The sequence below is a fragment of the Chaetodon auriga genome, chromosome 2, assembly GCF_051107435.1.
Source record: "Chaetodon auriga isolate fChaAug3 chromosome 2, fChaAug3.hap1, whole genome shotgun sequence".
NCBI lineage: Eukaryota > Metazoa > Chordata > Actinopteri > Chaetodontiformes > Chaetodontidae > Chaetodon > Chaetodon auriga.
The window spans coordinates 11,861,185-11,874,334 of NC_135075.1; the positions used below are offsets into that span (position 1 = coordinate 11,861,185).

General features: G+C 43.1%; 1 protein-coding gene across 4 annotated transcripts in view; it reads right to left on the reverse strand.

Annotated features, from left to right (window-relative positions):
• dlgap4b (discs, large (Drosophila) homolog-associated protein 4b) overlaps positions 1–13,150 on the reverse strand; it is a 102,792-nt gene that overhangs the window by 7,549 nt on the left and 82,093 nt on the right. For all 4 annotated transcript variants that reach the window (XM_076754369.1, XM_076754377.1, XM_076754361.1 and 1 more), the window contains 4 exons: positions 12,632–12,782; positions 10,932–11,187; positions 1,236–1,675; positions 502–590 (listed from right to left, as the gene is read on the reverse strand). In XM_076754369.1, coding sequence (XP_076610484.1) covers positions 502–590; positions 1,236–1,675; positions 10,932–11,187; positions 12,632–12,782 — 936 coding nt within the window. The remainder of the gene's footprint in view (positions 1–501; positions 591–1,235; positions 1,676–10,931; positions 11,188–12,631; positions 12,783–13,150) is intronic.

Here is a 13,150-nt window from a genome sequence, read left to right on the forward strand (position 1 = left end):
AATATAGAGAGGAGGACAAGAACAGCATCAGACTGGAAGAGCCCAGGGTCAGCTACATTTTGGTAATTGCTAAACCAAAAATGTGGGGAGAACAGACAGTAGACAAAAAAAATAAAAATAAATGTCACGTCTCAGAACAGCTGCTACACCCAAAACACTAATGCAGCATACAAAGGTAAGAAAATATGAGAGGACGGTGTCACAGAAGTTACTGTCATTCAAAACATCACGAGGACAGAACCCAAACTACACTGCAGTAACCTAGAAAAAGGTCTGAAGTACACAGCAGACGCAGACCAGTTTCAGTAGTAAATTCTCATGCCAGGAATCGACTTCAACACCATCAATACAACACACAAAGATAATTTTCTGACAAAAAACTGACATTCACATTGCTTTGACATCGACATAGCTCCTGGAAAGGGAAAGAGTAGTCAGAGCAGTGTGTGTGGCTATAATATAAATTCCTCACATTGTTACAAGGACAGGAAGAGGACTTACTGCCACCCGTCCTCCACCTGTACTCCAATTGACTGAAATTTGGCCAATGGCGGGGTCTCCTCTCGTGGAACTTCCTGAATACAGTCAACCTTACAACAAATAAACAGTGAAATGAAAAAAGCATCTGTGACCAGGTCAAAATTTTGAACATTAACTCAAAAACAGAAACTTTCACAGACCCCTGATCTATGACTTCATTTAGGCTTTTACATTTTCAAGTGATAAAACCAAACCATCAAAAGAAAAACAGAAAAACACAGAGAAAATATGTACAATTATGTGCTCGGTTTTAATGATGTATTTGTTAGAATTCATGGCTACCCTGACTGAGTTCTGTTAATGTACAGGGTGTGGAAAATGGAGAAAAGGGCTGTTATTTCAGCAAATACAGAAGAGAAAGTTCTGGTTGAGGGGAACACAACTATGCATTTTCTGCCTTCTCCACAGCGGCCAGCTCTAATGATAGAGGGATGCTCACTCTGTTGGGACCTTTAGCTTGCAAGCACATTTTTGGGCTTGAGGTGACGTACTCTGACATTGCCATGCACCGCAGAGGATTACTGTTAAAAATGAGCTTTTTCCTGGATTCAAGCTCAACAGGCGGAACAACCTACACATAAGAAAAACACTGAGACGAGGGCTCTGTCTTGACTGCGTTAGTAACTGTTAATATGTGGCGACAGCACTGATTCAACTGTACCAGCCCTGTTTACTGCAACTATCCCATCGCCTACCTGTATGCCAATGGAGGACAGTTTCCGTCTGGGTACTGGTGCCACTAGGGGCTCCTCTGCCACAAGATTCCCTTTATTTAATCCTGATTTCAGGGATTCATGCTGGATGGCTGAGTCACTTGTCTCAGTGGAAGCATTAGAGGTTGTGGGGACGATTGGCTCTCTCGGGGTGGCGATGGGAGTGGGGATGATGTGCGGAGGGCGGGGAATGCCCCGGGCCAGGCTGTTGGCACGGGTGCTGTCAAGGCTGTCAGAGGAATTGCTGTGAGCGTGGCTTGACTGGCTATTGACCTCCGACCTCCGGTCCTGCTGGTCCAGATAGTTGTCCTGGGCTGACTCTGTGCTGCTCTGTACTGTCACAGAAATGTAGGGCTTGGAGGTGGTCCGGGGCGGCACTGGTGGAGGAGCAGCCTTCTTACAGGTGGTTATGCATGTAGAGACTGAAGGAGAAAAGAGGGAGGGGGATCACAGGAGGAAAAGACATGAGAAAGAGAGGAAAAAAGGCTTACAGATGACAGAGGGAAAGCAGATATTTAAGGCCTAATCATGTGAGCTCAAATAAGGATGAACAAATTACAGTGGATAAAGATAGTACTAAAACTTAGTGCTCATCCGCCTCACTCTAAGAATCGACTAACAAGTTTTCTCCACGTCCAGAGCAGAACGCTTCAAACTGTACATGAAAGCACAGGGACATTATTGCATGAAAGCTGGAACACGAGCAGAACGAGGGAAACGTCCTGTAAGGCAGAAAATCTAATGAAGGCAAACATACCGTTCCACACAGGTGCCTAAATGAAATCACACACTCGCTCGACACTTCAGAGGCTCGATCATGAGACAGGTGATGAAATTGGTAAAGCATTTTGTTGACCATCTGACTCTTATCACAGAGTATCGTTGAGAAGTTGAAGGAGGACGTTTATCTGCACCACTAATGCCAGACCAAAGGTGGCCCACAGCTATAAAGGAGACCCTCCATTAACCATGGAGACAGGAAGGACAGACACCACTCAGACAAATCCGTCTAGCAAGAAGAGCATTACACTGTATGACATGAACTGTGCAGTTTACTCTTTTAAAAGTACAAACTAGCCAACCCTGCCGCAGTACACAATTAGTACTAAACCTCATTAATATTGGACTATCTTGCAGACTTGCACTGCTTAGTTTTACGGTCACCATATGTTTAAAAATGTGACGCTGAGCTCTTGTCGTGGGAACTGTCAGCTTAAATAAAATGCACACAGTGTGAGTCCAGCACTCAACATAAAAAGCAGATTCTACTGCACAAAAAGACTCAGTCAAACATCTTCATTCATTCAGTGCTCTGTCCTCAGCCTGTCTGACATTACTGCGTCCAACTACACTATTTATCAGTAGAGCCACTCATTCACTTATCTACCAAACAAATCAACTGTCCAGTCAATGGATACTTCCCTTACAGTCTGAACTGTATCAGTGAGAGAGGCAATAAATGGCCTGTCTGTGAGGAGGAATTCACCCAGTGACGTAAACAGTGTATCAGAAGGGATCAAGTTATGGGGCTATAAAGAAAAACTGTCCAACGTGGTGCCAATTTACAACTGAGTGTAGCTGAAACATGAATCAGACATTATGTTCATTCATCAGGATGGTTACAAAATGAAAACAGGAACAGAATGCAGGAATGCAGATAAAGACTCAAATTTGCATATAGGAAAACTCAAAGACTCTGATGCCTTCTATGCAGAGACCACAGAAATCCCCTAATGTTCCATCCATAGGAAAGGCAGAGTGTGAGGCTGGACTGATAAAAGTCTATAATATAAACAGAGAATTTATTTTTAACATTCTCCACCCTGTGGCTACTACGTGATCCCTTAAACAGATGCTTTATTTGACACCACACAAGGAAAAAAAAACCCAAAAACGGTGGAAAGCTGGTGGAACCTGCACCAGACCAGAGAGGAGAGTTTGCACAGAGAGAGCAACAACCTGTATTTTGAGGCTTAGCAGAGAGTAATAAGGTTTGAATAAATAATAGCACAAATGGCAAACCATGTTAAGAGTGCTGCTTTTCTATTTAAAGACCTGTTATTAATATAATCATTTAATTTGTGGATTTGACATTTTTGCTTACAAACATCCGTCGATGGTGCGGCCCACGCCATAATCAGGAAATCAGCGGGACAGTTAATGCCCTCATGGCCTAAAATTAACATCAAAAATGCTTCTCACCAGATGAAACAGTGTTAGAAATCATTTATAGAGGCTGCTGTCAGTGCAGTACCACCAGATGATGGGTTCTAATTCAATCAAATGATTTTCAGATTCAATTACAAAGCATATGTCTTAAGATGTCACCGAGGCATAATTTCAACAAAAGTATTATTTTCAATTTTTCGGATTTCTGCGTTTAAGTTGTTGCGTTTGTTGTAACACAACATTGCTTTATTTTTCCATCAAACAGATGGGGTCTGACGGAGGGTCTGACGGAGGCTTCTCTCACGTTTGGGCAACACTCCTCCTTGATTTTACCAGAAACGGACATAGCCTTTTCATTTTCTCCAACAGAGTATCTGACTGGGCACATACGGCTCTGGAGTCTTCCACAAACTTGCCTCTAGCATGTTCCAATGTGGCTGCATACATGGGAGTTTGCTGAAGTGAGAAGCTCCTGCTAGCATGCTGCCTCTCTCTCTCTCCCTTTCTCTCAGAGGAGCTCTCTGTGTGTGTGTGTTTGTGTGTCACTAAAACACAGCAGCCTAATTTTTTTTTGTTCCTGTTCTTGCGGCTTAGGCACTCTGGAAAATGCTTATGATGGCGGGGAAAACCCCACATGTTATAAACTGCATCCATATTTTGGCAATTTCCATGATATTCTGCATATGTGTTCTGTGTTTTCTGTAATGTGGAAATCAAAGGACCCTATGTACATATGGATGGAAAAATCCTAAAACTATGTGAATGTGGTGTTGACCAGTCTGCTGGCAAATTTACTGACTCTGGTAAATGGGCCCAAACCTTTCTGTAAAGCTCAGCCATTCTGCGCCAGTCAAAGCCTGCACAGACACAATTCATAGTCACCAGATGAGGGCTGTTTCTGTATGAGTAAAACTCTTAGCAAAACAGAGATTGTGATAAACAGTCACAATTTCCTGTGGAGACACCTGAAAGGTTACAATTTGACACGAGAGGAAACTACACGTCAGCATCTGATGACCCCGTGAGGTACAGCATGAAGCAAACACTGTTTATGCCTCGTGTTGCTTCGCTGAATGCTGTGGTCAGAAATCTCGACAAGTCATCCAGGAATTTGAAAAAGCCTCACAGCAAACATGTGAGCTGCTGAGGAAACACTCAGACAAAAGGGTTGTTGTTCACTGTAATCCCCTTCTTAGCTTCATCTCTAATATGTACCTCACACAGATCTTTGCGTCACATTAAACTCCTGAACTGCGAGTTGAGTCGTTTAACAAACTGCTGTCAGTCAGCAACTTCAGAGAATTGTATCAGCCTGAACTACAGCAGCACGAGCGGCTTCATGGTCCTCCTGGTCCTCCTCTCAGAGCGCCTTTAAGAGTCACAGAGTGCTTCTGTGGGTTTGCTCCCCTATTATTTAGAAAAGCATTTGCAGTCTACTGTTGCCAGATATTTAACAAAAAGATCATCCAGTCCGTTCCAACTGTGTTTAGCAAAAGATTGCGTGAGCTTAGCATTGTTTGGGCTTTCCTTTCATGATTCTGCTCATTTAAAACACACACACACACACACACACACACACACACACACACACACACACACACACACACACACAGAAAAGATTTAACCCAGATTGACAGTGGATTCAGTCAGACCACTCTCCCGTGCTGCCACTGCGCTAAAGTAGTGTGGAGCCCATTGCAGACTGGCTCTGCTATTGATCATCTTCTGATCTTTTTATCCTCATTTATAAGTAATACACTCCACACCTGAGTTTTTCCAGGATAGAGCCATGAACTCAGCCAAGACATTACACCACAAACTGCTCTGATGCACTCCAGGTCATGTTCTAACGAAACCAAAACACAAACAACAACAGAGATGACACCCAAATTGGACTATCTCCAGACCTTGGCTGTGCCTTTATATCCTACGCATGAACATCCTGAAGAGGAGACTGGAGACTGTAAATAACAAGCTGACAGCACAAACATCACTCCAAATGTATGAGGATGCATGTTGGGAAATTAGCATACGCTTTCCGAGGGAAGCTAAATGTGATGCTTTGACAGAACACACCCTCAGCCTCATATTTAAAACATGGGAACCACCAACCCAGTGTGCTCGCCAAAAAGCCGCCCCTGACATCCACGAGACAGCGAGTAGATGTGTCAGCCATAGCATCTCGGTGATATTAAGAACAGCTCTTGCCCACTCTTGTAAGACAGAAATCCGGTCTAACAAATCTATTTTAAGAAACCTGCAGTTTTCATCCATCGTAGCTCAACAGCACATGCCACAAGCCGTGGATTATCCACCGGCCTCTGACCACCATCCTTGTCTTAGGAAAGCATGCTTTTCACTGTCTACATTCCCTCTCATCACAGAGATAGATGCTGGGCAGAATGGGGTTGCCATTGTTGTGGCAGCTATGTGATGCACCGGTTCTACTCCTGCATCCCAGTTTGCAGTGTAGCGATCACTGGCTGGGTGTGAGAGGGCATAGATACATGTGTATATGTGTGTGCCTGTGTTTGGACACCTGCCCTGCACTTCTCTTAGTGTTACATCATGCTTTCGTCACTCAGAACAGAACTCACCCTTAAGTCTTAATACCACAGAATCTGCTTTGCTCACCAAAAACAAGCCCTAAAATCATAACTGACAGCTGCCTCTGAGATTAGACAGGAGATAAAGTGGCAGAGCTGGACACAATAAATAGGTCGGGCCAATAATATCAGATGATTTAGCTGACCACAAATATACAGACGCCGTATACGTTGGCCAATAGGTAACAAGAAACTCAGTACAGAAATCCAAAAGATAATGTATTATTGAGTCAATTTGGAAACAGTGTCGCCATTACAGAGTTTCCCCACCGGAGAGAACTGACAAGTTTATTATAACGTGTGAAACGATCTCTGGGAGTGGCAATATCTGCTGATCGGCTGGTCGAGCTGCCATTCTGGTCAAGGCAGACATGCTTCCATAGCTATTGGATGGACTGCTATGAAATCTGGTGCAGACATTCTTTCCCCCTTCAGGATTTTTTCATAATAACTTTTGTGATCCCCTGACTTTCAACACACCTCCATCATCAGCCTTGTTTGTGCTTTGAGTTTACTGTGAATAAGGACACATTAGCATGCTAGCAGCATGGATCTAACAAACTGAACATCAGTGTGTTAGTTCCGTGCTGATGGAGCTAGCATGCTAATATGCTGAACACACTGTCAGTGTGTTTTTTTAAAGTTTTGAAGCTTTAATGATCCTCCGATCTGCAGCTAAAAAAGTCCAGATTGTGCTTCTCTGGTATTTCTGATTGGATTGTCATTGAGAGCATGCTGGCATGCTGAACTTAGCATTTAGCTGAAAGCGCTGCTGTGCTAATGCAGTCTCACAGAGCTGCCAGCATGGCTCTAGACATGCAGTCGTCATTAATTGTAAAATGTCCCTTAAATGCATGTATTGATCACAAATTACCAAATTTATAGGGATCCATATATGTGTTTGCATATGTTAATGTGTTGATGCTAAAAAACAAACACACATCATCATCAGATATTCTCATTGCTACAGTATGGGGGATGCGATGACTAATGGACGCAGCAGGACAACCACATAAGTGAGCAAACAGGTTTTAAGGTTTGAAGAGTAACCACAACGTCTGCTGTCCATATTGTGCTGTGTTTTTGCCACATCCTAGATCTCAGCAGTGGAAATGGTGAGTAACTGTTAATAGAATAACAGCTGAAACTAAAAAAAAAAAGAGGGTTGTAATACATACTGTAGCCAATATATTGTAGCATAGAAAACAGAATCCAGCTGATTCCTGATAAGTGCCTGCTAGAGCCAGAAAATGCAGCCATGGCAGAAACTCCACACAGACAGATGGATATTAAGTGGCACATGCTCTAATTCAGACCGGCTCCTGTATATGCTTATTATGCACAACTTGGCCACACAAACATACACAGCTGCGCAAGCATAAAAGATATCCTTGACAATAGCACCAATGCTAACAAAGCCTTTCCTAAATCCAAACATTGAGAAAAGAACTATAAAAAACAGATGTGAAACCAAGTCCTGTTGTTTCTTCGATAAGCTGAATTTGTGTACAGAAGCCGCTCTGAAGAGCTGACTGGTTGCTCCACAGAAGGGAATTTAACAACAGAAACAACCAGACGCTTTGTGCCACAATGTTTGAGTGGAATCTGGAGTGGGCAGCGAGCACTGCTGTTTTCATGCATCCAGACAGTGGTTCTGTTGTCCACCGCGAGCCCTGCTTCAAGATGTGATTTTCAAGAACAGAAAACAATTAGCTGCAAGAAGCTACAGCAGCAGAAAACAGTTTCCAACAAACCCACGACTGCTTTCCACTCACCCTCTCACCAGTGTAAGAACTCCTGTCTTTCAGCACGTTGGAAATGATGCAGCAGCAAAGCAATGGCTAAATACTCACAAAGTGAAAGAAAAAAGCCAGACAATTGGAGACTTTGGTCAACTTGAATGTGCAAGAACCCACACAGTGGTGCCCTCCCTGTTAATAGTATTTTACTGTTTGCCTTGGAAGATTTTTGCTTATTTAATCCACTGTGGAGCAAAGAACTGAGGGTAAATGAAGTGGTTGATGAATCTCAGTTACTGCAGGGCAGATAAAACACTCAGGGTGGCAGTTTGTCCCTCTTTCTCCAGTGTTGTCAAGCCAGCAACAACATACATTTATGATTGTTTGAAGTAGTGCTGTTCTGTGATCAGTTGGAGCTGGACAAGAGGCAGGAACACCAAAGACAAAAGGTGGATCGTGATGCTCTATTTAGCAGTTCAGCACTGCTTGCCAAGTTGCCCTGCTGCCTGCCAGTTGATCCATCTGTATTGTTTAATCAATTAACAGCCATGAGACAAAGACAACCTTCCCTGAAATGATCCCCACTCCCTTGTCACAAAAGCCATTACTCCAATGAATTATCATGTTAAATGCTTTCAACAACAACAAGTACACAGTTTCGTCTTTATTAAATGTGACCTCAAAATGGGATTTAATCCATGTTGCAATACACAGGAAACCACATTGACAAAAGTGGGGCAACCCTCAAATAATCCCCTACAAAAGGCCAATTTTTCATTTCAGCAACCAAAAAGAAGCAGATTTCAGGAAGATATGTGAATGCCTTAAACTGTAGGCAGCTACAGGGACATCCAGACAACGACATATAACTTGTCCTCACACAGATTAAACAGCAGCCTGTTTCTTGTGACTCCCGTGGTGCAGCATCACAGCCCATAGTGGGAGCAAGCTTTCCTGATGTCAGCGACAGAGTGCTTTGTACTGAAAAGCTGGCAGGGAATACTCAATAATTGATATAGTAAAGAGAGCATCAAACAACACCACTGGAAGCATGACAGACCATAAAAAAATCTCAATGATGGAGGCAGTTGTGTAGAAAGATATAACATATCAGCGAGCAGACAGGCCATCAGATATTTCTCAGGCTGATGAGAGCTGTCTCAAATGGCTGGATTCTCCTAATTCCCTAAGTTTTGTTTAATCGTCTACATGTGTTTGCATCTAACTCTCCATTTATCAGACACTTCTTAAACTGAACATGTTAAACAAACGAGCATCTACAGTAAACTGACAGAGAGCTGCTGGGGTCCACAGTTTATTTTGCATAAACGCCGCTGAAGAGTTAAATGTCACCTGCTGAAGTTTATGCCGAGTTAAAGTCACTGTCAATAACACCAACGCACTGATGCAAAACAGTGGCTTTAATGTGTTTTACTGTCGGATATTTGCTCTGCTGCTCACAATCGAAGTAGCGACAAGACGAGAGCAAAACATCACGAGCTCACGTGAACGTAAGTCCAGGTAACCACACAGGCTAACGTGGCTGCTAACGTTAGAAACGGGAAAAACACAATTAACGTCAAACACGTCAGCAACAACACCACCAGTACTTACCCTGAAGTCAGGCGCTGGCAGAGACACAGACACGACGGTGTCTTCAGCTCAGACTTACAGTGCTGCTGTAGCCGGAGTGGACACTGTCTCTGTCAACGGTGTGGGACAGACAAGCCGGACTCGGTCGCCTTTTGTTTGTGTCCACAGCTAAGCTCGAGGGAGGCGTGGTGGCGTGTGTGCTGATGCCTTCAGGAGCCCCTCGGACACTCCACAGTTTACTTATTGTGCGTAAACATATTGTATACATGGTATTTAATGTAACTTTACTGCACATTAAAGTGCATTTGACAGTCAACTCAATAACGACACAGAGACTTTGGAGTCGGCAAGTCAATAATTAGCATGTTGCAAAAAAAGTAACGTAATGTGATCTGTGGAGTCAAACCTCAATAATCTGTCTCATTCAGCGCAACTGCTCTCTGTCCTGAGTGTCTTCTGCTTTCTCAGGGACCAGGTCGTCCCACCCTGTTCTGCATTGACGCGCAAAACACACTTCAGACCGCTGAACCACCAAAATGCACTATAAATACTGAACAGACAATAGAGTCATCAAAATTCAGAGAAATAAAAAGCTCTCAGAATTAAACAAACAACGGAAAAACTCCTTTATGCGTAAATAACTTGTCTTTTCCATTTCCTTCAGTAAATAAATAAAATAAAATAAAACAGTTGTCAAAATATGTCGACTGATTGGCGACCACGGATAGATTCAGACTAATAGTGCTGTCAATGTCAATGTCAGACAGCAAAAAAAAATCTACCAGTTTGAAGGCAGCCTGCGCACTCTGGTCTCCGGAGGACTGCGGTGAAGAGCGCCACGATGTGGATGTTCTGTGGTTATTATAACTCAAGCAGACGCAAGCAGACTGTGAGCTTGGGAAACAGTCAGATGTCAGCTACCAGTGAAAAGCTTCTCTGCCTGTTGTGTGCCATCACACACATTCACAATCCCTGTTACAACAAATTTAACATCAAGGAGGTAGGCAAAACGCCCAGTGTATTGTTGTGCAGCTGCATACTGTAGTCATGTAAGAACTTCAGTGATAACCAAAGCTCCACAGTGAAGCTTCATCTGCAGCAGCAGTGTGATCTAGTGTCTGTCTCTTAAAGGCTTGTCTAACAGCTGTCAGGGCAGAGTTCTGATAGCTTAAACTGCAGCCGTGTGTGTATCATTGGCTAATCATGGCTCTTTTTGACCAAGGTTGTCTTTTTTGTTTCTTTTGTAGTCCTTTAAGTGGTAAATGGATAACCATCATGTTGGAGGACTAGTGTTCCACCCAGGACCAAGAATATGAAGAAAAATCAGAGTAATGTTATGGAAAATACAAATCAAAGTAAGAATTTGGCTCATGTGTCTGCATGAAAAGGCGTTACAACTTTGCAACAACGATCATTTGACTCACTCCAAGTAACTATATATATTGCGTCTGGCAACACATAACACTGCACCATGGTAAGAACTCTTCCATTTTCCCACTTTATATGGTTTATGAGGTCAAACAGATTTGTTTGTAGCAAATGTGTCATGTCCCTTTCAGCCTGTGACTCACCAGTGCTGGTGCTGTAGGTGCGAACAGTGGTGTCAGTCAGGGGTGGTGAGCAGCCCGAGTCCATGGATGCTGTGTCGTCATCTTGGGAACAGCCAGCCTGGATGGCTCTCAGGTAGCTGTGGCTGCGTGATCGGAAGCATGTTGGCATGGGCAAGTCTGGAGGCTCTGAGTTGTCCTGAGAGTAGGAACGGGAATCTCTGAATGTGGACTCTGAGCTGCGGTCCTCATAATGATGACTCATGTCCAGGTCCCGTAGCTGCAGGACGAGATTGGTAAAGGAGTAGCAGCAGTGCAGCAAGGAGAACATTATTGTGTGAGTGCGTTCATTCTGATTGCAGTAGCTGCTCCCAGTGCTGGAGGTTACCAATAACTGACCAGCTGAATGTTTCTGTAAAGGGCGTTCTCTCTACTTGTGGGATACATTTGATTGATGCCATAAAAATGGCACCAAAAGGGTCAAAAGATTAACTGTGTGACAACTGGATACAGTAGGTCTAATTAGTGCTAAGCAGTGGAGAGCATAGTGCTCTTCAACCCGAGTGAAACCGGTGCTGCTTCACTTCATGATGCATTTCTGGATGGGCTGTCATTTCATCTACAAAATACATTTTCATTTTTTGACATTTCCTCCACGGCTTGCAATACAAGAACTGTCAACTTGCAGAAAATAAAAGAAATACAAAGGCATAAGACGTCACTTTGAAAAGTTTTTAGTATGTTTTATGCAGCAAGTGCATAAAAAGTCAGCCGTTTCTGAGACTTCTTTTGAAGAGTAAGAACCAGCCTTACAGATGATGGGTTTCATTTTCTGCTGATTGACAGAAACAGAAGAAAAAATGTGTTTGTAGGAAAGTTATTTTGATGGTTCACTGATGGCAGAGTGCAGGAGAGGCAGCACAAAAGAAAACGAAGCAGAGAATCTGCTGGTTACACCCACACGCATTTTGGAGTCATGTTAAATATTTGGCATATTTTCACTTGTTCTGATTCAAATTAATTTCGTTTTGGAGAAGATTCCGAAGTGTACAACTTGACCTCAGCAGGACTAAATTACAATGCATATTAAATTTGTTTGGTATGCTGCTGTGCAAGCAGATTGAAGAAATACATTCATAAACTGGACATATTTGTTGTAATGTGGTGACCTGTCAGAGATTGGGTGCAAATCCTGCTCTAATAGCCTGCACTGCCTCATTTGACTAGTTCATTGAAAAAGATCAGAGCCACTTCGCATAGTTGTTCATCATCTCAGTGACCTTGTCAGCGGGAGGCTAATAGCTCTTATGCAAGTCCATGAATCAGACTTAAAACTACTGATGTCATTCATTTTGCTTTAAGGATCATAACATTAATATGAAATGCATTCAGAAAATAGGGATTCTTTGTTCACTGCAGGCAGTGCAAGCTGTATCTGTGAAAGTGCAAATTATACTATGGAAATGAGCGTAAGTAGCTCAAGGCAGACAAAGGGGTCTCTGAAACTCATCGGTGATTTGAAAGTAGAAAGTTTCCTTGGAGCTAAGCGATGTAAAGATCAAGCACAAATGTATTCTTAACTCATTAGAAAAATATCTGCTGAGCTAATGAGAGAAAAAAAAAGACACAGACAAGGAGAGAAACAGGACTTCATTATTTGGCCTCCAACAGCTCACAAACCACACATTCAACACAATCCCCGTCCTGTCCAGGCTAGCACTGACCTGTGCCATGCAGCTACGTCTGCCCAAGGTGCTGCAGGCCTGGCTGAAGTCGTCGTCATCCCAGGGTGGTAAAGACGAGCCTGTGCCCCCAATGCAGTCTAGGTTGTCCAGGCTGCGATTATTGGAGAGCTCTCGGAGAGATGGAAGACAGCTGAACAACAAGATAAAGGAGATGTGTTAAGGATATGAACTGTAAGGAGGAAAATTAAAGCCAATGTCACGACTGCATGAGCACATATTAGGGGAAAGATGGAAAAGTTGATGTTAATATACAATGACAGGGAGGCGGTTGGGAATCGTGGATCAGGGGAGAAAATGAATGATCCACAAAACGAGGAATTGAAAGAGGTATAAAAGGAGGATAAGGTTGTTTTTCAAGTTATCCCTTTCATTTCCACTTTCATGTATGAGTCATCATGAATCCACATCTCGACTCTATTCCAATTTCATCTAATTTTAGCATCAATCATTGTAGCGTCTCAGCATGCAAAGCCAGTGATGTCAGGCGACGCATGTACA